The sequence below is a fragment of the Canis lupus genome, chromosome 17 (genome assembly GCF_003254725.2).
Source record: "Canis lupus dingo isolate Sandy chromosome 17, ASM325472v2, whole genome shotgun sequence".
Classification (NCBI taxonomy): domain Eukaryota; kingdom Metazoa; phylum Chordata; class Mammalia; order Carnivora; family Canidae; genus Canis; species Canis lupus.
In genome coordinates this window covers 24,854,225-24,882,193 of record NC_064259.1, presented here as the reverse complement: position 1 = coordinate 24,882,193, position 27,969 = coordinate 24,854,225, and the positions used below count along the sequence as shown (strand labels likewise).

Below are 27,969 nucleotides of genomic sequence, written 5' to 3'. Positions count from 1 at the left end.
TGGAATGATGCTCTGTGGCCAAGCAGGTACCAAAGGATAAATGTGCTGTATTAACATGAATACTAATGACAAATGCACTGCAGTAGTAAGCACATCATAGTACATAGAATATTCTCTATATAGTTTGAACATAGATATAAAATAAGTTACACTTGTTTCTATTTTCCATCACAGTAGGAGTATAGCATACAAAGTGATTGGTTCAGTGGCCACAAAGCAAGCCAAGGGAAAGACCACGAAGGAGGGCGTAGGGCACTGAGAATGGCAGGGATGTGTCAAGGATGCTGCAGGGTCGCTGGGGCTCCTGCAGGGAACATGACCTCAGACCCCCCACATTAGCTTTCTGAGGATCAGCACGAGACCCACTTGAGGAGACGAGGTGGCTGCCTCTGAGCTGGGTGATTCCAGGCCCTGGGTGGGTGGTGGAGCATTGACAGGGGCAAACAGCATCCAGCAGGCCGACCCACTCTCCCGCTGGCGCTGTTGGACTTCTGTGACTTTAGGAACATGGGCTGCGTAGCCAGACGGCACGGTTTGCTTCTGTGATGTGACAGATGGCCAGACTGATGGCCCACAAAATGCCGGCTGGCCCTGCTCCCTCACCCGCCTGCTCTGGGAGGTGCCTTGCATGCTTGGCCTGTTCGCCTCGGTTCATCGGCGGCTAGCAGTGCCGGGATCCTGTACACATCGCCGCAGCAGAAGGAAGGGTCTGAGGTCCTGGCTCTGAATCCTCTCTCTAGCACATGTGGCTTCTGCGACTTTGAGAAAGTCACCTAAACTCCTCTGAGTCTCAAGCTCCTCATCTGCCAAGTGGGGGGACTGGTGCTCATCTCCTTGGGGGGCGGCGAGGGCCGAATGGGATAATGTGTGTAAAGTGCCCAGTACAGTTCCTGGCACCCAGGGGCGGCTGGATGAATGGGAGCAGGGTCTGGTCATTCAAACATCAGGGCTGGGTGGAAAAAACACGAACCTCCCCAAATCTGTGGAGTAAAGCCACCCTGACTGGCTCTGAGTTGAGGATTTAGGGCAACTTCTTTGCCTTCTTCCCTGCCAATTTTTCCTCTTTTCTCTCCAGATCTGAGATTCTTTGAAATGAAGCAAGGGCAGGGTTCAAGGACTGGTCAGCCAGGCAGACAGAGGCTGAGCCTGGGGAAGCACAGAGCTCAGGGCCATGTCTCTTCCAGTCCGGGACCCAGCCGAGGATGCTTCCTTCTAGGCTGCCCGCAGCAGCCCCTTCCCTCACATCTCTCAGCCCTGGAGCATTGCTTCCCTCTGGGAAGCCAAATCGGGGAAGACAGCACCGCAAACAGTGCAGCGCCTAATAAGGGAGAAGCCTTTTCCATCTGCTCCGAGCCTGGGATCTGGAGGTGGAGGGGCCACCGTTGGGAGGGGACTGCCTCTGCGGGAGAAGGCAGCTCTCTGGGTGGTGGGAGATGGGAGGGAGAGAGGGATGGAGGCCGTCCTGAGGCCCTGTGAGCGCTCCCGTGTGTCTCCCAATGCTGAGGACTTGGAGATGTGTCCAAAGACCAGCCTGGAAGCCTGGGGATGCCTGCCCCTTCTCATCTACAGTGCAGTTCTCAAGCTCTTCACGCATGTGTACGCGCACGTGTGTGTGTGTGTGTGTGTGTGTGTGTGTGTGTGATCCTCTCTATCTCCTCTGACCCCTGCCGGCTCTGAACCTCCTCCGTCCATCACTCAGCCATTTTTCTCTTGGATGGGGGCAGCAGGTGGGCGGGCAGCTCATTGGGCAGCTCGTGCCCTTCCAGCTTGACCTTGATGAGGTGGTTGGCCAGGGCAAACTCCTCGTCATCCAGCATGCCGTCCTTGTCAATGTCAGCCAGCTTCCAGATCTTGCCCAGCACGCTGTTGGGCAGCTTGGAACGCACCATCTCCTTCTTGGCATTGGCACCTGTGATCTTGCCGTCCACCGGTGACAGGGTGTAGAAGATCTCATCGTACATGGGCTTGTCCCTGGCCACCACCCACTCGGCGTCATCGATGCCCTCCCCGGCCCCCTCCCCGTAGCCGTGCCCGAAGGGACCATGCAGGGTGCCCTCGAACGCTCCACCCTTCACCATCTGGACGGGCCGCTGCGTCTCCTCCTGCCGCACCAGCACCATTAGCTGCGCAATGTCGTGGGCCAGCATGTCATCCACCACCTCCAGCAGCTTGCTTTTCAGTGGCTGGAATTTGCTAAAGTCCTGGGCCTGCAGCTGGTCCTGGGAAGAGGGAGAGAAAAAGAAAAGTGAGGGTAGAAGACCAGGGAGGGAGATCGTTCCCCTTGATGGGGACCCTGTCTTCTGCTAATGCTGGAATGTTCCCAGCCCTGAAGGCTAAGCCAATCACAAAATAATGAAATACTGAAAGATGTGAGAGAGGAGGAGAAAAAAAGGTACAATGGCCCTTGGTGGAAGCCTTCAGGAGAGAATAGTTGCAAGGGTCTGGGGAAGAAAAGGAAATTTAACCAATACTGGTTTGCTCCATTCATCTAGAATCCTTTTAATGCTCTAGAAAACAATTAAATTTCTCTTTCACTAGTTTTGGCTACTGAAGAGTGGTTCCTAAATGCTTTGTCCTCTGAGACGGGGGCATGTGCGTCTCTCTGCTTTAATCTGGGTTCTTTCTGAGCAAAAGGCAGGGGCTTCACTGAGTGATCTCATTCACTCCCCCAGGGCCTTTCTGAGGGAGGAACATCACATTCTATCCCCATTTAGGGAAGGGAAGACTGAGGCAGAGGCAACAAATCACAATAGAAGACAAGGCTCATCCTCACACCAGTGGTTCTTACTCAGGATGCTCATTGGAATTACCTGGACAGAGTTTTCAAATATCGGCTTCTCCCCTGAGGGTCCTGACCCAATAGACATAGGCAGGCAGGCAGATTCTGTAAAAGCTCCCCTCCTTGCCTTCCCATGACACCCACACCGCACAGCAAGAGAAATCTGTTCCACTTCGCACATCTCTGCAATTCTGAGAGGTCCTGGGTCTAGAACACCCAGCTCCTTCTTGGCCTTTTTGGTGACAAGGTGAGAGCTTTCTGCTCCTGCCCTGGCTCTGGCCACAGCAAGCTCAGGACACAGGGCAGAGACCAGTACACAGGGGAAGTCTCAGGGACAAGCACATCAAGTTCACTGTAGAAAAATTCAGAAAACACCCACAGCTACATTTCAAGAGCGAGTGTTAGCTTGTGCATTTCTCACCTCCCTTCCAAGGCAGGGCGGGACCTGGGAGGCCAGTGGGGCCGGGGGTTGGGTGTGCAGGGCAGGAGCAGATGAGCCCTTCCTCCTCCCCTTGGCGCATAACCTCCCAAGGTCCCTGGTGTCTCTTTCAGCCCAAGCACAGCTAGGTGTGTGGTGGGCTCCTAAACAGACATCCTGATGTCTTCTAGGGGCACAGTGGGTACCCCCATCACCCCACACAAATGCCCGCCAGGATGGCCACTCACATGATTGGTTCAACGTCCCTAACAACACATCCTAACGTGGTACTGGCAAACAGATGAGAAGGTGAAATCATTTATGAAGCCAAGGGATTCCTTCACATTAGTAATGGCGTCATATGGTCCCTTTCAAATGTTATCTTACAGATCATGACACTCTCAACAGAAAGAGAGTTTATAAATTGGAAGTATTCTAAGTACAGCTGAGTGACAAACCTGAATTATGTTAAAGTAATTCTAAAGTCAGAAACTGGCTCGTGGATGGCAGTTATGGGAATGAATGGATATATGATCAAACGTGTAGTTTGAAGGTCTACTTTTTTCTCTTTCTTTTAGCACATGGGAAACTAAAAATGCCTATTTGAACCTCTAGTGTTGAGCTGAGAAACAAGTTCCCAAGCCAACCATCAGCAACAGGAGCATAAACAGTATTACTACTATATCTGTTGCTATTCTTAAAAAAATTCTCTACTTCTTAGAAACCTTTTATTTTTAAATAATCATAGAACCACGAGATGTGGTGAAAATTGGGCATATGGATAGGTCCGTTGTGTTCAGCACCCAGATTCCCCCAGCGGTGACATCTTACCTAACTTAACACTGCGTTTTAAGAGTACCATCTGTGCCAGGCTCTGTGCTAAGCACCTTGCAAATACTACCTCCCTGATGCTCCTAACATCTATAAAGGTGGGTGGGTGCTCCTGGAGCCTCAGACGACAGGGGCTACAGGGGCTCAGAGAGGATCCAGTCAGTATGGTGTGGTGGTTTTTCTCTTGGGCTGTGGGGAGAGCTCCTGGCTCTTCTACTAGCAACCTGTGAACACTTCTCTCAGAAAACTACCAGCAATTAATTACAAAGGTTAATTACTTTTGTAAACCTCAGTTTGCTCACCTGCAAAAGGAGGATGAAAATGTCTCCCTCAGAGGACTGCTTTGGGGAATAACATGAGAAACACCGAGATAGGGGCCCATGGTGTACCCCTCGGATGGCAAGCCCCTGTGTAGACTTCTGCCTCCGTGGCTTGTGTCCCAAATTGTTCTCAAGTGGGAGCTCAAGGGTAAATGTGAGCACGTGAAGGTCTAGAGACCCCATGTTAGGTGACATCATTTCACATCACATGATGGGGATTCCAAGCGGTGGTGGCTATGATTGGGGAGGTTCTAAACTGGGGGTATCAGGCCCCAAACATTGCATATACCCCTGCCTCAAAGGGAGCGCTGGGGCTCTGTGTTCTCTCCAGGCCCAGATATGACACCTGCTGGGCCAGTGGCCGTCCAGTGGGGAGCACCAACCTGGGGCCATCTGCTCACCTTATGATTCTGGGTCAGTTTCCATCTGGGGCGTGCAAGGCTGGCCTTCTCCATTGTCAGGCCACTCAGCTGGCTCACATGACATTGTCCCTTGTCCTGGAGCCCCAAACCCTGCTTACCTGCATCCTCTTCAGGTTGGGAAAGTCTCCAGGTGAGATCTGGTGCTCCCGCTCGATGCGGCCATAGATCTCAGCCAGGTTGTTCACCAGCTCCTTCTTCTTATTATCCTTTCCAAACACTGACGGCATCTCCTTCTTCAGGGAGCTGATGATGTAGGCATGAACCTGAGACACAGGGGCAGAGAGAAACCTTCCGATCTATTCCTTCCCTCCGGGGTGGCTCTCACCCATCTCTTCCCATAAATCCCTCCTCCTACTGCTACTTGTGCAATCATTCCCATCTCACCCCCTCACCTCCGCATGGTTTCTAGCACTGAGCTGGTTTCCTAGATCTCAAGGAAGGGTGGGATGATGGGGAGTTACAGTCAGGGCAGTAATAGGGATGGTAATACTGTTGATGATGCTGGTGATGAGGAAGATGATGATGACAGCCAACATTTCCAGAGTGCCCAGCACTGTGATGTGCCCAGCTGCTATATTCCTTTTTTTTTTTTAAAAAAGATTTTATTATTTATTCGAGAGAGAGAGAGAGAGAGAGAGAAGCAGAAACATAGGCAGAAGGAGAAGCAGGCTCCATGCAAGGAGCCCGACATGGGACTCGATCCCAGGGTCTCCAGGATTGGGCCCTGGGCTGAAGGCAGCGCTAAACCACTGAACCACCAAGGCTGCCCCTGCTATATTCCTTATTTCACTTTGTCCTCCCACCCTTTCATTGTATAGCCATGGAGATAGGTACAGAGAGAGTAAGGTCCTCACCAGGGTTAGGATCCCAGTTTGAGAACTAAGGAGGTAGGCTCCCATCTGGCCACCTGATGCCGGGGCCCGTGACCACAACCACCAGGCTGCCTGGGCGATGCTGGGACTCTAGGACGTTGTCACACCCGAAGGTAGTAGCTCAGGGTGGTGGGGGTGGCCCTCAGCTCTTGCAGCCAACTGACCATCCCACCCCCTACCCGTCCCACAGGGGGCCCAGCCTTACTTTGGCCAGCCTGGCTCTCTTGATGAGGTCGTTGAGCTTGCGCAGGGCAGCATTTCGGGGCAGGCTCTGAATATCTCTGAACAGGTCCTGCTCCTCGGCCTCAAAGAGCTTCCGATTGTCAGGGATGAGAAGGGGGTGGGACCAGAAGGAGCCAATGTAGACGCGGATGACCTCCGGGGTGTTCACGATCTTCCCCAGGGACCACATGAGGGCCCCGTACACCCGCATCAGCTGCTGTGTCTCGATCTGGTCCGCCTTGTTCAGCACCACCCGCATCTTGTCCTCGTGGTTCTTGAGGGCCTTGATGACCTCGGAGAACTCATCAGAGATGTCCAGCTTGTGGGCATCAAAGAGCAGGATGATGCGGTCCACGCGCTCTGCGAACCACTCGAGGACGGCCGCAAAGTCATACCCTGTGGCAAAGGGACGGTCAGAGGGAGGGGCCCCGGAGCCCGGGGAGGGGTTCGGGCAGGGGCAGTCAGGCGCCGCACATAGAGCAAGGTCTCGGGAGTCAGATCTGGGTTCCCACCCCCGGAGTCCTCCACGAGTTCACTATTTGGCCCTGAACATGTTACTCAGTGTGTCTGAGTCAGTGCGTCCTCACCTATAAACGGGCATACCTATAGCTCCGAGTTAACAGAATTAAAAGGACCAGATGCGCTCGGAGCACATAGTTGCTATTACCATCATTATTCCCATGTAGTCTTTTTATTCAGAGACGGGCTCTGCCCAGCAGCAAGGTAGGGGCACAGTCAGTGCCCCCGAGAGACTGGGGCACAGTGACTCGGCCAAGACCATCCTGCTTGCAGGACGCAGTCACCGGGGCGTGGTACTCAGGTCCCCAAACCCCAAGTTCAGTGCTTGCTCTGGCTGGCAAGACATTCGTGGCCCAACCTCATTTCACTGCACCCCTGGAGGTGGGCAGGGTGAGGAGCCCCACTCCCACTTTTTGGAGGGGAAAACAGGTTCACAGATGAGGTGATACTCAGAGAGCCACTGAGGGGTGAGGCCAGGACCCTGGGCTCCCCATGTGGGTCAGAGGGCAGCTGTCCTGCTCCTGGCCACCTCCCTGCCTCCCTGCCTTCCTCACCCCTCCCCGCCCCCCTTGCCCACCCAGCAGCTCCACAGAGTCCAGGAGGCCAGTGCCTTCCAGCTTCCAGTGAGCCTGCAGCCTGCTGCCCCTTCTCCTGCTCCCCTCTCCCTCTCCCTCCCTGGGGCTGCTCCCGTCTGTTCCACCCTCCCAGGCCTGGCTATTTTAATCTTCCCTCAGTACAGCTAGGTGGAGGGCTTCTCTCACCTCCCAAAGGCAGTCCCTCAGAGCTGTGGGCAGGAAGGGGGCCAGAGGACTCCGAAAACCAGGACACCCTGACCCCCTTGCCCCAATCCCCACCCTGGAAGGCAGGTCACGGCTTTGCTGCTCTGATGCCCAGAACCAGCAGGCCTGCCGTCCTTGGTAGCTGGGGAGGGCAACAGGGCTCATTCCCAAATCTGGCCTGACAGGACTGTGGCTGCGTGCAGGCCTTTGGTAGGGCGGCCCGGAGAGCGTGCTGCTGCTCCTGTAAGCAAACCACAGAGCAGCCACTCCTAACCAGCTGGGGGGCCAGAGCCTGGCATTTTACTGACCAGGAAGTGGAGGCTCAGAGGGTATGCGGGGCCATGTGGCAGGAGGGGGCAGACCAGGATCAGAGCTCATGTCTCCCCACCCTCTTGCCACCCCTCCCGAGGCTAGGGAAAGCAAAGGGGCCAGAGAAGCTTGGGGAAAGGAGGCTCCTACCCCACCAACTCTATCCAATCCCTACTGGCACCAGCCATGCAAGAGGGGGCTCAAGCTGCAAAGGCTTGAGGGAGAGTAGGGACAAGGCTGACCTGCCCCCAGTTCGGGTGGAACAAGATCAGCACCAGGTCATCGCTGCCAGAAGAGGATGGCCACCTGCTTGCTCCTGTCCCCTTGGCTGGGAGAGGTGCCCCTTGGTGTTCTCAAGGTGGGATGTGCTCTGAAGGGGTCACCTGAGGAGCACTGGCCGGGGAGTCCCTTCTACTTTCTGCTCAGCCATACTTGCTGTGCGTTCGTGGACAAACAGCCTTCCGTCTCTGGTCTCTTTGCCTGTCAAAGCAGGGGGGCTGGACTAGAAGATCTCTGAGGTTCCTTTCTCCCTGCTTCTAAGACTAGAGGTGTGAGGGTGGGGAGCACAAGTGGAAGGATGTTGGTGACACATGAGGCGGGCCTCCAGGACAGGGAGAAAGAAGGCTGGGGGCGTCTTCAACACCTTGGGGTGCTTGGGTGAGGTCTCCTCCTGTCTGAGGACCAGATCAGCTTCTGGGAACCTTTTCTGAGATTTTGTAAGCACTGAGTGCTCCTAGTCATCCCCCTACTTTTGTGAATTCTGTGTGCTATCAAAGCACAAAGTCAGGTACGCCAGCTGCCTTCTCCCTGGATTTGGCCGGGAGGAACATGAGGATCGAGCAGTGGGGGCCGGGCTTCCTCTGAAGCTCAGCTTCTTGCACCCAGCTATTTAGAACCTAGCAGCCTTGGGATGGGTCATTGTCTCCGGACTAGGCTTATGCACACTCAGGAATGGGAGCATCTGAAAGGCATGGACTGGAATTTATTTTCTGTGTGGCCTTAGCAAATCCAAGCCTCAGTTTCTCAGCTGAAAAGTGGGGATAAGAACACTTGACGGATGAGGGGTCAGTGGTAGAGCCACGGCAACAGGATCTAACAGTGGCAAGAGGGTCACTCTGGAGGCTCTGCCCTAACTTCTGGGGTGACTGATCCTCTTTCCCTGGTTGGTCTTGGGAATGGCTCTGAGACCCCTCCACAGGAGCTCCTGAGTACCTGCAGCAGCCCAAGGGCTCATGAGATATGAACTAGTAGGCGGAGGGAGAGTCAAGCCCCGAGAGAGTGTATGAGTGCAAAGACGGCCTTCCTGGAATCCCTGGGATCATGTGTAGCCGGGCTGCTAGCTCCAAGAGATCTGATCTGCGGGCATCAGGCCGAGGGCCTGGGCAGCCTGCAGAGATCCGGGGCTCTCCCACCAACCCCCAGGCTCCAGAGAACTGGAAAGGAAGCATTTCTAAGTAATGCCAAGCAGGAGGAAATCAATGAGACGAACACAATGAGTAAGGCAACTCCTCAATCACCCACTGGCTTCCTGCAGTCTGAAGTGTAATACAAGAGAGCTGACCACACATTTCTCTGTATTTTCAGCCACATCATCCACTTGATCCTCACAAGCATCCGCATGCCAGGAGGTACACAAGGCACACATATCTTATGGGGAAGAGAGGGGACAGAGAGGTTAGGAGCTGGCCAAGCTCACATGGGCAGGTTGTGGCTAATGCGGGACTGGACCCCAGACCCCTGACTCCTCTCCACACCCCCTTCTTATGCATAGTCATCTATGGCTGGGGATCAGAGGACTAAGTGCATAAAAGGTCTCATCTTGCCTCCAAAGATTTAATGACATCTTAGCAGAAAAGAAATAAAAGTGCCCCAATTTTCAAAATGCGTGAAGAGCTCAGATGACAAGAGGGAACCAATCACATTGTATGCCTCCTACATGTAACCTTGAAAGGGGCCCAAAAGACATACCACAGGCCTCTGATGACCGCAAGGCTGTCGGCGAGTCCTTGTGACAGGTGTCAGGACTCTGCTGGTCTACTCCGCTCATGATACCCACACGGGCACATGTGTACAGCATAGAGTCTGAGGCCCAGAGGTCCCTACGTGCAGGCCCCCCTCCAGGGAGAGTCCAGGGATGGGCCAGGGACATGAGGCTGCAAGGACTAGCCTAGATCCTCCATGGTCTTCCCCCACCCCCAACCAGGGGAACTGTAGATGAGAGTCCACCCCCATTCCACTCCCTGCCCTCCCCCTGGGCAGGAGATGACAATGTGCTCCAAAGCCACTAGACTGGGTATCAGAAGACCAGAGTTCCCATTCCAGCTTTATGGCCAGGGCATAGTTTTACCTCCTGTGGCCCTGCTGAGCTCACCTGTGCAGGAAGGCGTCTCCTTGGAGGGAATGTGAGCACCATGCCCAAGGGGTTGCTTTTCTAGGGTGGGGCCTGTGGGGATTTCCAGCTGAGAAGGAACAGGAAATGTGGTTCCCAAGTGTAAGGACACTCAGGCTTCCGGAGCTGTCCCACTCCTGCTGCATCCTTGCTTCTTCCCAGTAATGAACCCAGGGCTGGGCACATCCTGTCACTTCCAGGAACTGCCTCCCTGCCCCTCTGCTGCCATCCCAGTGCATCTTCATCCAGAGACAAGTGCTGGCCTGGGATCTCCTGGACTCAGGTTTCCGGATGTTCTCTGCTTCCTCTCTTCCCCTAAGACACCCTCCCCTAGGCCTGAGCAGAGGGGCCACACCCTGAGCAAGGACTGCACTTTTTCCAGCTCCTGCCCAAGACTTGAGAGCTCCTTCCCATGAGGCTTGAGGCCTGGGAGCTCTCGGGAGCAGTTCCCTTTCCAGCATGTGCCACACTGGAGCCACCAGGCCAGAGGCAGCTCTGCGCAGATTTGGCATTGCTGCCCCTTTTTGCTACTCTCCTGAGCACTGTCCCCAGCATGAAGCTCAGTGGATGAAGCGTGGGCTGGATTTCAAGCCCCACGTGCCTCTCCGCCTGGGGAGCTTGTGCAGCGCACAGTCTGCCTGGACAACACAGGGGGCCCTGTCCTGTCCTGAGCTGGCTAGATGAAGGGAAGAAGCACCCAATCTGTGGTGCAGCCAGACCCCGAGTTCTGAGTGCCCTAGGAAGGAAGCCATACAAGGAGTGTTTGGTTCTGTGCACACGCCTCTGGGTGTGTGTGTATGTGTGTGTAGATGTGAAGGTGTATGTGTGTGTAGGTATAGACCACAACTACCAGGTTTTGAGGCTGATTGTGAGCAAGGATGGCAGAGGCTCTGCATACTGGAAACTTTCCTGATATCTGAGGGTGTCTGAGGCCCTCCCATTCTAGTGTCCCTCTCATGCTGAGGGCAGTGCAGCCCCAAGCTGGTGGTACAGTGCTAGTACCCACCTCCCAGCTCTGGTTTTTATCACAGGCCGCTTCTGCCAGCAGTTGCATTTATAGTGTGAACTCGGGAAGGCAGAGAGAACGAACTGGCTGGTATAGCCATTCATGGGGCCATCACTTCTAGAGGTCGGGGTGGGGCGGGAAGGGGTATGGAGGGCAGGCAAGAAAACCAGCACCCAATTTGCCAAGGGCAGCTCCTGAGGTCCAAAGATGAAAGCCGGAGAGAAGATGCAAGAATAGGAAAACAATGCAACGGGACAGGAGCTGAGAAAGGCAGGAGTCCCTGGAAGCAGGCCTGCCACATAGAGCTGCACAGGCGGTGCACGCACACCCGCAAGGGAGAGCATTCACATAGATTACCCTGGATTGTATAATGGGCAGCCCTGGCTGGCAGATAAAGGGGAAAGAAGGGAGCACCCGGTGATCTAGGCCCAGAGCTGATGTCTGTGTTTCCATTACCATCGGTAGACCCCCAAGGTCATGGGATGGCCATCATTACCCCTTGTTACACAGGACACACAGGCTCAGAGAGAAAATGCAACCTGTTGAGACCCATACTAGTCCTAAAACCCAGGGCTCCGAACTCCCAATCCAGTGCCCTCGGAGATCCTAGAGGCCCGAGTCCTCTCTAGACTCACCTGTCAGGCACATGTGCCACCGTTCCCTCCCAACCCCCAGGTGCTGGAGATTGAGACATTGTGGCTCTCCTGAGCCTTCCTCGAGGAGACCTCGAGGATTGAGACATTGTGGCTCTCCTGAGCCTTCCTCGAGGAGGTCAGGGTGAAACAGAAAAGCTCCTTTAGGCCTAAACTCAGGGGGAGCCCAGATGAAACTGGGGAGGTGCAGGGGGTGGGGGAGGTGTGCTGGTAAGGACGGGGAGTGTGTTTAGGGAAACAAATAAAAGTGAAACAAAGATGTCTGAGCCTCCCCTCCACAGGGCTTGGGACTGAGTACCTCAGGACTCACAAAGGCTCAGGGGAGAGGGCAGGTGAGCCTTTCTTCCCAGGGCTGTGGGTGGGTTTATGTCTCCAGACCAGCTCCTCCTCAGCTCCTGCACCACCATACGGCCCAGAAGTAGGGAGCCTGAGCCCCGGGATCCCATGGCTAACCTGCTGATCACATGGTGTGTTAGCATAGGCCCCTCCTGGTCTGCTCCCAGGTGTCATCTCCTCAGTGAAATGGGAGGGAGGGAGAGGCAGGGCTTTCCTGCTGGGGCCTCTGCCCACCCCTCTGCCCACGTGCTCCCGAATGGGGTCCTGAGGAGCAGGCTCCGACTTTCCTGCAAGACGGACCAGGGTCCTGAGGCCCTGGAGCGGGCTGCTGACCTGAAGGCCTCTCCCACTGCCTTCCCTGTCTACCCACTGCCAGGGCTGGTTGTACCCACTCATACAGCCATGGCGGAGCTGATCTGGGTCCTGCCATGCCAGAGAGCTGCTCTCCTCAGAGAGGAAGCTGGGGCAGCTGGCAGGAGTGCTCACGGTGGCCCAGTTCTGACACGCCGGGCCTGTACCCAGCCTAGCCCCGATGGCACTTGGGCCTCCCCTGGTACAGCCTTGGGGACGCTGACCTGTTGCCCATGAGGCAGGGGCTCTCCTCCCAGGGACCCAGGAGCCTGGGGTTAAACAGATGCCAGCCCATGTGGGCCATGCCCTTGGAGGAGGGGGTTTCTGGGCCCCAGCACAGTGACACAGACACGCTGCAGGACAGATTGTGTCTGGCTGCAGAGCGCAGGAGCCAATGCACATGCAGGAGGGAAGCAGTCAGTCACCTACGGCTACTGCCCAGAACCCCTGCTGGTCCCAAGGCTTCCCTTCCCGGAGGCTGACTTCTGAGTGCAGACTTGGCTCCAGCCCCGCTCCTAGCTCCAGTACTGGGGTGGGAGCAGCTTCATCTGCTTTGCTTGCTGGACACCCAGAAAGGGCAGGGAGCTACCTGTGGCACCTGGCAGGATGTGGCAGGAGAGACTGGGGTGGAAAGCCAGGAGCAGATTTTGCTTTTGTACAGCATCATTTAAGCATTTTAGAGCTAGGAAAGCTAATGATGATGATCATATACTCTATACTCATGAGCACTTGCTATGGGCCAGGCAGAGGGCTTTATACCTGTATTATTTCTTTTAATCCTCAAATAATCTGTAAGGTAGATAGAATCATTTCCCCCTATTTTAGCGATGCATAATTGAAGCCAAGAACCCTGCCCAGGCTCACTCAGCTAAGATGCGGTGGAGGGCAGGCTTAGCACGCTGGCAGCCTGGCGCCAGAGTTCCATCTCCTGACTGCCAGGTCCAGGGACCTCCCTGGTGAGAAATCGCCCCGTATCTGTCTGGAGTGGACAGTTTTCAAAGTGCTGTTACATACCCAGCTCCCTACTCTTATGCCCCAGAGCGTGCCCCCATCTTCGCATTACTGGGCTGAAGTTCTCTGCAGGCATCTGCCTTTCCTGCAGGCTGCAGGCTCCCTAGGCCAAGGGACTGTAGGAGCCTCAGAAGCAAACCAGGGTCTGGCCCATGGTACTGCCTCCTGGAGGATGAATAAACCTGATGAGGTGAGTAAGGCGACACTGATGTCTCCTTTTACAGATGAGAAGACTGTGGCCAGCTGTCTCCTGAGCTACAGTGGACCCAAACTGTCCTCCGGCTCCTGCCTAGGATCATCCCACATGGCACATGAGGCAGCGCAAGCTCATCAAGGTACAAGTAGGACCTGGGGTCTAGCTCATAGAATGGAAGCACGAGAACATGCCAGAAAGAACTTAGTGCAGAGCCAGAGCCAATCCTAGCAGGTGCCTCACTTACCTCGGCTGATCCTCTGCTTCTCCCCAGAGAGGATCCCTGGAGTGTCAATGACGCTGATGCTCTCCAGCACGGGGTTGGGCAGCTGGGCACACACGAATCTGCATGGGGCGACAGCAGGCCCGCGCTGGCCTCTCATTGGCTCTCACGTGGCCTCCCACACCCCCGCCCTGAGACGGAGGTTCAGAAGCCTCCAGTACAGACTCCCAGGCTCCAGGCCAGACTCCGCCCTAGAACTAGGCCCAGGACCTGTATTTTGAAGAAGCTCCCTGGGTGATCCTGAGGCAGCCGTGATCCTTCAATTGTGAGCTCCCTGCTGTCAGGGACACTGTCCAAACCTCAATCTCCAAAGACATCCAAACCTTAATCTCTGCCCCCAAGGAACAGTCAGGTGAGGAGAGGAGGTGTGTGCACAGGCAATCACAATATGAGGTGAAATGAGACCATTTCCCCCGCCCTCAGGGAGGTCAGGTGAGGGGCTCAGGAAATCCTAGGTAAAGAGATGGCTTCCAGGGAGGCCTTTCTGGAGGAGGAGGCACCGGAGCTGGCCTTGATGAATGGGTCACGCCACCCAGGAACATTTATTTGGGCTTCCAAATGCACTGCTATTAAGATAGCGGCTAAGCCTTGTTAAAGGAAATATTTCTAGGGTTACATCCTGAAGTCTCAGAATACAAACTGGTAAACCTAACTTAGGTCCTTCTTACTTTGAGCCTTCTCTCTTAGATGCCGTTTTTGGCAGAAGCCTAACAGATGTCTCATTCCCTCAGATACACCGGGGGTGTCATTCCCAGTGGGATGGCAGCAGAGAGGCAGGGTAGGGGAGGAGGCCAGGCACATACAGAAGAGGGCATCAGGGAAGGCTGCACAGAGGAGGCTGGGGTGGCCGGGGGTGCGGCTGGGAGGGAGGCAGGGCTGCTCTAGCCTCCTCGTGAGGGCCTCGAGAGATGTGGATTTTGTACTGAGGGCAACAGAAACCCATTTATGCTGAGGAACATTTTAGGCAGAGAGTGACTCAGTCAGATACAGTAGCTGTCAGTGAGCCCAGTATGGAGTGCTGGCCACGTGCCCGGTGCTGGGCTGGCTAGGTAATGGGGTGGGGAAGTTGGTGACACAGCCCCTGGCCTGTCGAAGCCTGTGCCTTCCTTATTCCTGAGGCCCAGCCTCATTCTGGTCCCTAGGTTCTACAGCACAGTCAAGTATTCTACAAAGATTTCTTCATCTTGCTGAAGCTGGCGTCACCTGGGTTTCCGACACTTGGCGACGAGGTGGTCAGGTGCACTGGGCTGGTGTCTGGGACGGGGGCTGTGGTTGAGGCTTCACCTGCGCTGAGCTCTTGGAAGGGCAGAGGGCTGATGGTGGGGCCCGCTGAGGGTGACACCAGGTTACAGGAGCCAGAGAGAAAGGGACAGAGCAGACTGGACAGGGCCTGGCCAGGCAGGCAGGAGGAGCACTGGGGAGCTGGGAGGGAATAGGCTGAGAGGAAATGACAGCGAGGAGAAGCAGGGGGAGGGAAGGGTGGGAAATACCCTCGGCTCCCGATCACTGAGAGGTCACAGCAACCTTTGCATGGGCAGCTGTGATGGGGACACAGGGCGAAGTGAGCAGGTGATGCCATGAAACTCGGTGGTGAAGGGAAGTGAGAACGAACTGGTAGGGTCTGCTGCACGGAGGTCAGTGGAGCATGGAGGGGAGAGGCGGGGGTGCCTTTGTCAGAAAGAAGGGACCGCTGATGGAGCAGTCCCTGAGTAGCTGGCCCCGAAGCACCCCGAAGTGGGGAAGGGAGGCAGAGAGCTGGAGGGGAAAGAGAACACAGCTTTCTGCAGACTGGTGGGAGTGGGCTTGGATGGATGCAGGCGACCTGGGAGCCTGGACAGATTAAAACCCAGCTCCAGGGACTCCACCCATCCTGGCTTCCATCTTTTCTAGAACAGGAGGCAAGGGCATCCACTGGAGGAAGAGGAGGAGGAGGAGGAGGAGGAGGAGGAGGAGGAGGAGGCGGCGGCTAAGGGGGTTGGAGTGGGCTTGAACAGGACCCCTGGGCAGCGCTGGGACGGGAGCCGATGTCTGGGGGTAGGCTCCTGGAGTGTGGCTGCGGTGGTGCTCGAGGCACCTGCAAGGGGGCTTCCTCCGCCCCCTGTCATCCCAGCAGACACACCTGGCAGGTGCCACACCGACACCAGTCTAAACACCCATCCTCTCAGCTCTTGAGTGCTCCTGGAGAAAAGTGCAAAGCTCACAGCACCGTGTTCTGCTCCCAGGCTCCTGCAGCGAGCCATATTCTTTCATTCCTCTCTGCTCTTTGGGGATTTTCCCCTCAGTTTTCTTTACCTGAAGTGTCCTTTTGTCCCACCTTTTCAGCATCATTTCGCTTATCATTGAACACCCATGGCTAATGCCAACTTTTCCACAGAGGCCTCATCAGCCCTCTTGCCTTGGAGAAGGATATTACTCTTACCCTATTTCACAGATGGGCAAAGTGAGGCACAGAGAAATTAAGTAATTTGTCTAAGATCCATGGTGCCCTTTGGTAGGACTTGGACCCAGGAGATCTGATGCCAGAGCCCATCATCTTTGCCTCTATTCTAAATGCCTCCTAGTAGAGAAAGTAGTTAACGTTGTTCAGGTGCAATACATACACGGAGCTGCGGTGTGGATGTGCAGAACAAGTGTGGTCGGGGTCAGCCTGCATTCTGCGTAAGCAGAATAATAATGGGAATAATGGCTCAGCTGGCCACACATTCCCTACCTACAGCTTTCATCACCCAGGATGACCCAATGACCCTGGTGTCGGCAGACTTACACTCGTCCCAGGGGAGGAGAGGTGACCTGTCCAAGGTCACACAGTGAGTTTAGTAGGAGAGGCACTGCTCAAACTCAGGGCTCCCACCCTTAGCACAGGGTTCCTTCCACCCAGGAAAGATAATGCCCAGGAACAGAGGGGAGCCTTCCTCTATCTCCTTCCAGTTGGATGCAAATTCCCTCTGTAGTAGAGTTGACCCTTGAATATTGAGGGGGTTAGAAGTGTCAATCCCCCTTGTCCCACCCCACACAGTGGAAAATTTGCTCATAAATGGACCCATGCAGTTCGAACCTGAGTTGTTCAAGGGTCAGCTGGATAGACAGGAGCTGGGACCGACACAGTACAGCCCTCTGCTTTTATTGGAGGAGGTGCCGATTATGGGGATGTGAGTTAACTGGTGTATCCTTCCCTACTCCACGGTCAGGAGGAATTAGCCTACTTCCTACATCCCTAATCAGTGGTGACTACCTCAGTTACATTCCCAACAAGAACGGGACCACCACGAGACTCTGGGTATGGAGAAGGCACTGAGCCTCCCAAGACCTCATTCCTTCCTTTTCAAACTCCAAGAAGAAGAAAAGAGAACTTAGGACGTGTGTTCTCGGAGCACGCACCTGTTCAAGAAGGCATTGCCGAAGGCGTTGAGCTTCCTGAAAGGCTTCTTAGGATCCACCACCAGGGCGTTCCCAGGGATGATCCCCTCCACCTGTCCATACATCACGGCGATGAAGGAGTCAGTGGTCGGCTCAGGCCCAATCCTCATGCCAGGGAAGTCCTGTTCCAGGAGGTACCTGGTGGAAGGGAGCACAGTCATCACGCAGGGTTCTGTTCTCAGGGCACAGGTGTGCACGTCTGCCACTGGTGGGTGGTGATACGTGTCACGGCAGAGGGGCAGGTGAACAGCAATGATGTTCTGTGGCAGGGACAGATATCCCTGGATGGGAAATGCAAAAGCCTCTGGGGAGGAAGCAGGATGTAAGCTGAACTTAAAATATCTAATCTGTGCTTTTTGGTCTTTATCTTTTTCCCTCCCCGAATCAGGAGTTGGGGGTGAGGGGAAAGCAAGTTTGGGCTCAGCAATAAAGCACAAGTTGAGGGCAGCCCAGGTGGCTCAGTGGTTTAGTGCTGCCTTCAGCTCAGGGCGTGATCCTGGAGACTGAGGATCGAGTCCCACGTCGGGCTCCCTGCATGGAGCCTGCTTCTCCCTCTGCCTGTGTCTCTGCCTCTCTCTCTTTCTCTCTGAATAAATAAATAAATAAAATAAAATCTTAAAAAAAAAAAAAGCACAGGTTGAGACTGAATCCTGCACAGAGTCCAGCAGACTTCACCACTGAAGGTCGCCTGCTCAAGTGCCCGCACAAAAACAGCTTAGAATGAGGCCATCCATAGACTTGGCTGACTCTCCTTAGGTCTGTACTCATTTACATGGTCACTCAGTCATTTAATATAAAATATAAAAACAGTTCATCATCATACGGTGTGAAGGGCACACTGTGAAGAGTCGGTCTCCATCCCATCTAAGACTGTTGGTCCTACCCTCTGGCCTCGGTACTAGGCTGCAGCCTGAGGTGGCAGGTGCCTCCCTCTGCTCTTCCCCAGGTCCGGGGAAGGGTGAGCCCCAGGCCACTGCTTGTCTCCATAGCTCCTTTTAGAGGTCAAGGGCAAAGGCAGTGAGCCAGAGAATGAAGAAAAGGAATGCAAAAGCCTCCTCCTGGACCAGCGGTCTGAGGACCGCATTTGAGCTACCTGCAGCTCTAGCTAATGGTGCCCAGACCCCACCCCGAGGCCCTGCTCCACTGGCTGAGGGTGGTAGGGTGGGGTGGGAGGGCACAGGCCACCTGTCCTTTCTAGGAACTCCCTCCTTGATTCTAACATGCAGCCTGGGTTGAGAACGTGCTCTAGACCAGCCTTCCCAATTTCACTGATAAAACCACTGATGCTCAGTAGCATTTCCACCTGCCAGACATTACCCTAATCACTAGAACTTCTCAGGGCTCTACAGCAGCCCTACAGGCAGGTGCTGACGGACCTCAAGCTTAGTGGGGTTATGTGGCTTTCTCCAAGTTAAACAGCTGGTAGTGCAGCAGGAACCCAAATCCCTAGCTGAAGGGCTGTCTTGCCCTAACAGTGGGCTGATCAAGGCCCCACAGGTCAGGGCAGAGCTGGGATTGGCAGACATGACTCCACCATAAGCCTCCCCAACATTGACCTGGAGCACCGGTCAGGCTCTGCTCAACAGGCTGGTAGCTGGGGAGACCTGCTGGGGTCTCTTCTGGCTCCTCCACATCCTGCGTGTGCTTCCAGGAAGTGTTCTGAGCCACTCATTTACTCTGAGGCACAGGGCAGTTGACGTGGGGTTGCTATGGGCTCCCTCCCCAAGGAGCCAGCAGAGAAGCTGCTGCCCAGGAGGTCACCCCTGTCACACTAGAGGGTTCTTGGTTGCCTTGGGAAGCCCCTCATCTTCTCCAGGTCAGCCCTATAATCCAGGTGTGGAGGCTGGATTTTCTCCCATCAGAGGACCACACTGAAAGCTGGCACTTGACTTGTGATAAGAAGAAATGACAACAGCTGCACACCTGGACAGCATGCCTGGCTTCCTCAAGCACACCTTCTCTAGGGCCTCAGTGGAGAGGCAGGGCATCTCAGCTACCTGGGGCCAGCGACCTGCTTCTCTAACCATGAGGGATATGCCCTGCAGTAGGTACATATGCTGTGCGGACTTCACCACCTCCACGACATGGGAGATTATAGTTCTGATATATTAAGCACTTGCCATGTGCCAGGCACTGTTCTAGACTTTTCCATGGATTATTTCATTTCATCTTCATCTCTCGGATGTGAGCACTATGATCCTTCTCATCAAGTGGGCCTAATGAGAAAACCCATGTCATGGGGTGTTCCAAGGGTCCTGTGAGTTGCAGGCCTTAAGCACTTAAACCAGTACCAGCACCAAGATTACCAGTCATTGTAAAAAAGAGGAGACAGAGGTCAAACAGTGTGTCCCAGGATATGCAGTCAGTGAATAGCAGAGCGAAGATTTGAACAGTGGCACTCGGCCTTGAGAATTCATGTCCCTGACCACTACATTCAATGTCTCCTTTCCTGCCTTAGGTTCCTTGACCAGGAAATGGGAAAAGGCTGAGCCCCACAGGGGTCTGGCAGGAGCCTGGACAGGATCCAGGCCTTGCAGGGAGAGTTAGGCTCTGGTGCCCACAAACCGAGGAATGTCCTCATCTCCACAAACACCCACCACTGAGGTTCACAGCTCAGTCCTCCATGAGTGGGATGTGGCCCATAGAAGTGGTTGCTGGGGTGACCAGAGCAGGTCCAAGCCCACTGGCTCTCCAAGACCATTCTGGAAACCTGAAGCTGCCTCCTGAGAGTTCTGGCTGTGCCCAGGGAAAGCCCCATCCACTCTTACCTGTGGTGGAAATGGAGCACCTATACTGTGTGTGCTTGGGTGAGAAGCCTTAGCAGGGCCCTCCCGGCAGAGAGTGTGGCAAGTGGGAATTCTGAGCCTGGAGCAGGGTGCTGGATGCCATCAGAGGCGTCAGGCACAGCTGACATACAGATGGGTGGAAAGAAACAGGCCCGAGGCGGCCTCAAGAATGCCTAGCCTGCAGAGGGCCAAATCCAGTGACGAAGTATCTTCCTGACACAGGCGCCTCACATTCCAGCCCTGGGAGAGACACGGTGTACCAGCAGATGAACAAAGGGTGACACTTCCCAGCATAACAGGGGCCACTTTCCAGGCAATTCTGGAGCTGCGGCCTCAGGCAGCCAAGGCCTGGCGGCTGGGCCTGCTGTCCTGCCCCTCTTGGCTAGACCCGCGTGACCCCAATCGGCTGACCACACATGGGTCTGGAGAAACACAGAATCCAACAGAGCCACCAGCAAGTCCAGAGACACAGGCAGGCCAGAGAACCCAGCGCTTGGTAAATTCTCAGGGACATTTGGGTATGGCTTGCAGCACCGAGTGCCCCCTTCACAAAGCCACCACTGTGTCCAGAAAGGAAAAGCTATTGAGGGATCTCATGGCTGCTTCTCTATGGGGAGTGATACAGATCGCCTCTGTTGCCAGGCAAAAACATTCCCACAGCAGAGTAAAAAAAGAAAAGTTAATTCAAGCCTGGGTGGGAATGGCTGAGATGGGGACACATAAGAATAAAGAGGGACAGGCAGGCTGGGCACCCACAGTGTGGCAGGTGTTGTTCCAGGACCTCTCCCCCATATTACTCCACTTAATCAGTCCCAGAAGCACCGTGCGATGGCAGCATTACTTTACGTCTGCAGCTGAGCAAATTGAGATGGAAGTTGCCCCACTCTGAGGCCAAAGAACAATATTTAGAGGCCCTAAGAGTGGAAAAGATTTTGGTGAACACTTTTGCCCCCTGGCCATCCACTGCAAAATTGAACAAATACTAAACCATCACAGAGGTGTAAGGAAGTCCTACGCAATTCTGATTTTCCCTCATGAGGAGAATTTTATTTCACGTTTTTTAAAGCAAATTATTTTTTAACATTTTCCTCATTTTTCTGTGTCCTGCCTGGCTGGCAATCTAAGCATGTGGCCTGCTTTACTAGTGACCAAAGCACCCAGGGTAAAGGCGGGGAGCCAAGAATCTTAACCAGGTCTGCCTCCAAAGTATCCGTGCCCTCGACAGCGGGGCCAGACCACAGGCCACAGCTCTTTGCATATCCTCAGACTCTACAGCACAGGTTGCTTTCCCCTCTATGTTACAGATATTTGTGTTGTACACCTGTGTCTTTGCTCTCTCTAAGCATCAGGCCCTTAGCTTTGAAACAGGGTCAAAACAATAATACTGGGGCATCTGGGTGGCTGAGTTGGTGGAGCATCTGACTCTTAATTTCGGCACAGGTCATGATCTCAGGGTCTTGAAGTCGAGCCCCACGTTGGGCTCCACGCTCAGTGGTGAGTCTGCTTGAGATTCCCTCTCCCTCTCCCTCTGCCCCTTCCCCTGCTCATACGCGCAAGCGCTCTCTCTCAAATAAATAAAATCTTAAAAAAACAAAAGCAATAATACTCGCCCTGTTGGGTAATACTTGTCTCAGGAGGTTTTAGGGACACCAGAAAGTACCCTATAATCACAAAGTGAGGTAGTAGATGGGCCATCTGAGGGCTGAGTCAGCTCTTCTTCCCGGAGCAGCTACCACTGTCCCTGGCACAGAGCAGCCTCTGCCATGGGACAGAGTGACCCCAGCACAGAGGAGACCTGTGGCCAGGCTGTCAAGCCTTCCACTAGCCTCCTTCTCCCGCACCCACACTGCAACAGGCCGGCCCACCCAGTCCACGACTGACCCAGCACTGCCCGCCGCCCCCTTCCGATTTCTCTTCAAGTCTTTGGAGGTAGAGGCAAGATGCTCGCCTCCCTCACATCCCTCCCCTTTCCCTCATCCCAGCTGTGGGTGGAGCTGGACAAGGCTTCCCCCACCTCCTGAAGGCCAGCCTCTAAGCCTCTGCTTAAAGAATCAGCTAGAAAGAGGAGGGTAAATAGTAAAGGCCCAAGCGCAGTGCCTGGAACATAACTGGTGCTACACTGGTTCTTTCCCTTCTTAATCCAGAGAGAAACCCTACAGAGTTGGTTGTTGCTAGTCACATGTCAGAGATGAGGAGACTGGGGTTGGGACAGGTTAGGCCTTCCTGATGACAGTCTCTTGGCCAGCACTGGGAGAGCCTGGATTCTGCTAAGCCAGCCTGCGTTCTTTCCATGGCCTCACCGTCAGTGGGAATGGGTTGGAGGCCTTTCTCCAGAGGTCCCCTCCTGCCAATAAATGCTTCTCCTGATGCCCTCCAGACACCAGACCTGAGGCAGGTGGACTCATTCCTCTGGCCTGAGGCAGTCTTCTCCTTGGAGTAACACTCTAGCCTTGCAAGAGATGGCCAGACTTCCACCCACTCCCACTTAGGGACCAGCAAACGGGAGCCCTCACAGGAGAAGGGTGTCCTCTACCCTCAGCGGGAGGATATGACTGGGGTGTTACAGGGACCATGGTCAGCAGAACAGACCCTGCAGAGGTCAGTGGGTCCACCTGGAATGGTGGCCCCTTTCCCTAGTCCTCTGGCTTTCCGGAGGATCATCTTTTGCGTGGTGGAGATGCCGTAAACCCAGGGATGAGGCCTGGGCTGTGGGGACTCCAGGGTCGTAATGAGAGATAGCACACACCAGCCAAATGCTGAGTCACCTTTGTGGGAGGATGCAAAGAGCCCCCTGAAGAAGTGAGGGAGGTCCACAGGGCCCCCTGAGGAGCCCCCACCTCAGCCCTGCAGCCCCACCACACTGCTCAGACTTCGCAGCCCGAGTCCCATTGTAGACAGGCGTCAGGTCTTCAGGACCAGCCCAGACCTCCCTGTGGAGACCCAGGCAGCTTCGCTCAGGCCGCCTCAGGCCCCCCACTCCATCCCCTGGTCCCCCACTTCCATTCTGCCTTCTGCTGTGCCCCAGCCAGGCCCCCTCCCAGCCCGCCGGAGCACTCGGGCCTTGCTCAGCCCCTGGGGCAGCCGCGATGCACCTCGGAGACCAGGGGGCCAAGCGTGCGAGGGAGCAGGGGCTGAAGGCTGCGTGCCAGGGAGAGGAAGGGTGAAGGGAGGCAAACAGCAGAGGCTGGAGGAAGGCTGCCAGGGCCAGAGGGACACAGCGCTACTGTATCCGAAGAGGCAGCCTGTGAGGAGGGAGCAGCCACTGGGCCAATTTATTGTTTATTTTATTACTGTGGGTTGTAGGCCAGGGAAGCTATTTCAAGCAGAGATCATAGCACATTAATTAGTTATCAGAAGAATTAGTTATCAGGAGAATGTCCTTTTCTGCACGTTCTTCCTGAGATGAGAAATAGACCCCATGGCAAGTACATAAACTGAAAGTGGAGGGACACTCAGGAGGTGGAGGGCCAAGGGCCAGGAAATGAAGAGGCAAGTCTTTGTTTCCGTCCCTCACAGGTTCAGGCCAGGATGGAGTTGTGTGAATCAGGGCACTCAGGCAAGCAGCAGGGGTGGGAGAGGGAGCGAGACACTGGTGGCTCCTCCAACTGGGGCCTTCGTCATCGCTCTGGGGAAGGGGTGTTGTATCAACCTACCCTCTTGGAAAGCAACTCAGAAATACGGTTCTTAGCACCAAAATCAAAAAACCAGAAAAACTTAAAGGCATGATGAAACTGTACAACCTTTGGCCTAGTGATTTCACTTCTGGGAATCTCTGAGAAAGCAGTCCAATATGTAGAAAAATATTACGCATAGAGGTAGTGAGGGTGGTTCCACAACTGAAAAATTAGAGACAACCTCAAACATTCAAAAGAAGCAGACTGGTTAATGAATAATTGCAATTACACACAGCAAAATATCATGCGGCTCTTCAAAATAATGCTTACAAAGATTTTTGAAGTGACATTTAAAAATGCTCCTTCTCTAAGGGAAATACATTAGCATGCAGGATTACATTATGGCAATTGTGTTACAAAATAGCTAAATATACCGGCAAGATAAGTATATATGTATTTATATTTAAAAATGTTTTCCCCTAAGTCGTGGGCTTGTGAGTGATTTTTTTTTCTTCCTCTTCTAAGGTATTCTGGTCTACATTTTCTGATGGAAAAAAAATAGCTGCTTAGTGGGTTTAATGAAAAGGAGGAAAATATGTAATTTGGTTTTGGAGGGCTTGCCTGTGCTACAACCCCTCCCACCCTCGGGGTGGACTCTCCCTCGAGGGGGATGGCTTTTGATGCACTGAGCTAAATTCAGTTACTACATGACTGGGGAGGGAGAAGTCTTGTACTTGGAGGTTAAGAAAGCGAGGGATCTGCCTCTCCCGGCCTTCCTGTCTCCCTCAGATAAGGAATAATCTATGGCGACTTGACTCTGCCACTCTCTTAGGACCCAGTTAACAGCCAGCATGACTCAGGCAAAGCAAGGAGAGTGTCTCAGTCAAGAAGCACTTAAACCTGTCTGCCGCTCCAGGATCCTGTCCCTGGAGACACTCGCCTTTCCCCATCTTCCCTCCCATTCTGTAAACATCTATTGGGAGCCTCCCGGAGCTGAGACCCCAGGTGAGGGCCCCAGGGAGCTAAGGCACAGTTATAAGTTCTGGTGCTACTGGAAGGAGAAGCTCCACATTATGTACCAGGGGTTATAACCAAGGTGTGTCCAGAGGGCCAAGGAGGGCCCGTACCTTCCCGTGGGGCACAAACCAGGCCAGACGGAGGAGGACACGGATGACAAAGGAAATCTTGTGCAGAGCCTAAGGAGCTCTGAAGTGCCTTGGGCAGCAATAGGTGCTTACTGAACTAAGGGAAGTGGGTTCCATCAGAGGTTCTCCCCGTGAGATTATATGTAAATTTGTACATTTCTGTGTATGTATCTGTGCATTTTTTCTAAAGATAGGGCCACAGCTTTTGTTAGATTTTCAAAGGATATACTGACCTTTTAAAAAGCTAAGAAAGCAATGGATTAGATTCACTGCTAAGAGTCCTTGCAGTTCTGACAACAGAAGGTATCCAAAAGCCAACAGCTCCCCACCCCCCACCCCGGGTACCTAACTTCTTTAGAAATCACTCAGCCTTCAAAGCTGCTGAGCCCAAGGCTGTCCACCCCGCAAAGGGAAACCCGATCTGGTGTTCTGTTCAGACATGACACGTTAGCATGGCGCAAGCCCTGCTCCCAGAAGGCTTGTGTATAAGCTTAGCACTAGAGAAAATTAGTATCTAGAAAATTAGTAACCAGACTGTTAACTTTTCTGCTCTTGCCAAACAAAGCACAGTGCTTTGCATGGTGCAGGTGCTCGGCTGGTCAATATTTGCCTGGGATGGAAACAAGATTTGATTTGAATGGGAACCCTGCTTTGAAACCTTCTGCAGGAGCTGAGCATCACTGATTTTGGCCACCACACCCTTTGCCACACAACAGGAGTCTGACTCGACAGAGGGCCACAAAGCACCTGCAGCAGCTTGGCAATGGCTGTAAATGAGGCCAGAGGAAACTGCCTGGCCTTGCAGGTTGTATGGACTGAGGTCTGGAGAGAAGCCTGTCCTGCAAAGATAGGAAAGATGGTCATCACTCTGGTGGATAAGGTACGGACCTTCTCCGAGTGCCGGGTGGACAGGCTGCCTTCTTGAGGACCCCTCAGGCCTAGGATTCTGGAATTGAAGGGAATAGATGACTCACCCTCAGAGTCACGGGCATTTAGCCAAGCATCTCCGCCCATGCATCTAAGACCAGCAGCCCAGGTGGGCCTCCTACTCAGTTACGGGGCTTTGGACAGTCACTTAACCCCTCTAAGCCTGGGTCATCTCACCTGCCAAGTCAAGGGACTGGATGAGACAATCTGCCCACATCTCTTCCACCTCTAAAAGACGTTAATGTTATTACTGAGCCATTAAGATCAAACAGGGGAAGAGAAAAAAGCATTCTGCGTCTGATACGTTCCTGTCCAGTCTCCAAGAGATCTACACAAGGAGCTCTGCTCAGAGAGGGAAGCTGATAAAAAAGGACAAGTGGCACTGCCCCAGCAGGAGCTAAGTCCCCAGTCCACCTCCTCAGCTGCAGCTGCAGAGCCCCCCACGTGAGTGGCTGAGCCCTTTAAAAGGCAGGGGAGGTGGTCCAGGCCATGAAGGGCATGCCCCTAATAAGTGAGGGTGTGAGGCACCCCCAGCCAGCAATAAGGTGCTCTTGTGACCAGTTTTCTCACTGTGCCGTCCAGGCCTCAGTTTCATCATCCATAAAATGAGGGGGAATGCAGAGGGCTCTGAACTTGAACACTTCAAACTGACCTCGGGAGCAGAGAGGCAGTAGGTAGGGCGGGGTGGGGGACCAGCAGTGAAACGGTGGGGTCAGCTCTGCGCACACAAACACCAGACTTTCTTCAGCGCCCTCCAGGGAAGGAAGGCTTCCCGTTCGTCCCGGGCAGGGGGCCGCCAGGAGCGCCGGAGGACCCAGGCGCCGGGCGGGGAGGCGGGCAGGCGGCCAGGGCCGGGGCGGCTCACCTGATGAAGGTGGTCTTCCCCGTGGAGTACTGGCCCACCAGCAGGACCATGGGCTTGTTGTCGAAGTCCGCATCCTCCAGGGCGGGCGAGTGAAACTCATGGAAGCGGTAATGCTCTTCCAGGGGCAGCAGCTTGGTCTTGTAGAGCTTCTTGAGCCCCTCGCTCACCGTCTGGAAGACCTCGGGGTCTTTCCGCCGGCGGTCGTCGGAACCCAGCCAGCTGAACATCGCGGCCCCCGCAGCCCCCCGGGCGTGCAGCCCCGCGTCCGCGCCCTCGGCTCCCGGGGGCAGGGGCCCCGCAGCGCCCGCCCGCCGCTCCGAGCCGCGCGGCCGCCTCACCCCAGCGCCGGGCTCGGCCGCACCATGGCCCGGGCGCGGGCGGGGGGTCCCTGCTGAGCGCCTTCCCGCGGCCCGGCCCGCCTCCCGCCGCCAGCGGCGACCCGGGCGGGGCCCGGAGGAGAAATAATCTGCGCCGGGCAGAAGGGCTGCGATCCGGGAAATTAAAGTCAAACCTGCAATTAAACTGCCAGGTGCCGGGGTGCGATGTCGGGTCCCCGATCTGCGCCGCCGCACCCCCGCCGACCTGTCCCGCCCTGGCCCCGGCGCCGCGAGGGGATGCTCGGCGGCCGGCGCGGGGGGATGCTCGGCGGCCGGCGCGGGGGGATGCTCGGCGGCTCGGCGCGGGGGGATGCTCGGCGGCTCGGCGCGGGGGGATGCTCGGCGGCTCGGCGCGGGGGGATGCTCGGCGGCTCGGCGCGGGGGGATGCTCGGCGGCTCGGCGGCGCTGCGCAGCCCGGGCACAGCTCCGCAGCAGCAGCAGCCCGCAGCCCCAGGCGCCGGTTTAAATGCCAGCCGTGCAGGAAGCGGGCTCGCGGAGGAAGTCCCCGAGTACTGGCAAGGCCAGCCCGGCCTGTCGGTGCCGGCGCCGAGAAGCTGAGCAGGGCGCCGCCATGTGTGTGGGCAGGCGCTCCGCTGGGGACCCGGCGACCGCAGCCGGGAAGGGAGGGATGCTGAGCCCCGGGGGAACGCTCCGGTATTTCAGCTCCGGCCTCTGGAGGGTTGACTTGGGAACAGCGCCCTCTCAGGGACGGCTGTGAAGACGGAGCTGACCCCCTCCGCCCTCTCCCTGCTATTAAGACAGCCTTTCCTTTAGTGCCTGAGGCCAATTCCTCAGGAGGACAGGTACCTGGTATTGGGGAGACTTTTTCTTGGGGCACAGAAGAGTCCAATATCAGGTTACAAAAAATGACCAGAAAGGCCACTGCCCAAACTTTTTGTTAGATCTAGGGTGAAGTCAAAAGAATGAATTCCCATTCATTCATTCATTCATCTGTTTATCTCTTCCAGTAAAACAAAACTAAACAAGCAAAACTCCCATAAGTGGTGAGCCTGTATTACAGGGCAGACGCAATTATGGTGACTGTGGATACAAAGTTAATCACAAAGATGAGCACACATAGGCTCTCCCTTCCGGAAGCCCCATTCTCCGGGAGCTGTAAGGAGGAGACAGGAGCAGAGGGCCA

General features: G+C 54.9%; 1 protein-coding gene and 1 long non-coding RNA gene across 2 annotated transcripts in view; one reads left to right on the top strand and one right to left on the bottom strand.

Moving 5' to 3' along the window:
* The window catches only part of LOC118351154 (uncharacterized), a 40,895-nt gene extending 23,811 nt beyond the window's left edge, over positions 1-17,084 (top strand). The window contains exons 2-4 of the long non-coding RNA XR_004806043.2: positions 13,442-13,552; positions 14,836-14,930; positions 16,882-17,084. This is a non-coding gene — a long non-coding RNA (uncharacterized LOC118351154). The remainder of the gene's footprint in view (positions 1-13,441; positions 13,553-14,835; positions 14,931-16,881) is intronic.
* On the bottom strand, positions 28-26,754 carry EHD3 (EH domain containing 3). The gene is made up of 6 exons (XM_025454252.3): positions 26,448-26,754; positions 17,072-17,248; positions 13,658-13,755; positions 5,848-6,260; positions 4,869-5,033; positions 28-2,219 (listed from the first exon to the last, which is right to left on the bottom strand). Exons 1-6 carry the CDS (start codon positions 26,672-26,674, stop codon positions 1,692-1,694), a joined length of 1,608 nt encoding a protein of 535 aa, XP_025310037.2. The 5' UTR covers positions 26,675-26,754; the 3' UTR covers positions 28-1,691.
* Positions 26,755-27,969: the final 1,215 nt, after the last annotated feature.

Coding starts and splice junctions, on each gene's coding strand:
- EHD3 (XM_025454252.3), bottom strand. CDS start 26,674: ATGTTCAGCTGGCTGGGTTCCGACGACCGCCGGCGGAAAGACCCCGAG. Junction 13,756..17,071: donor GGCAATGCCTTCTTGAACAG/GTGCGTGCTCCG, acceptor CGCCCCATGCAG/ATTCGTGTGTGCCCAGCTGC. Junction 6,261..13,657: donor GAAGCAGAGGATCAGCCGAG/GTAAGTGAGGCA, acceptor CCTTTGCCACAG/GGTATGACTTTGCGGCCGTC.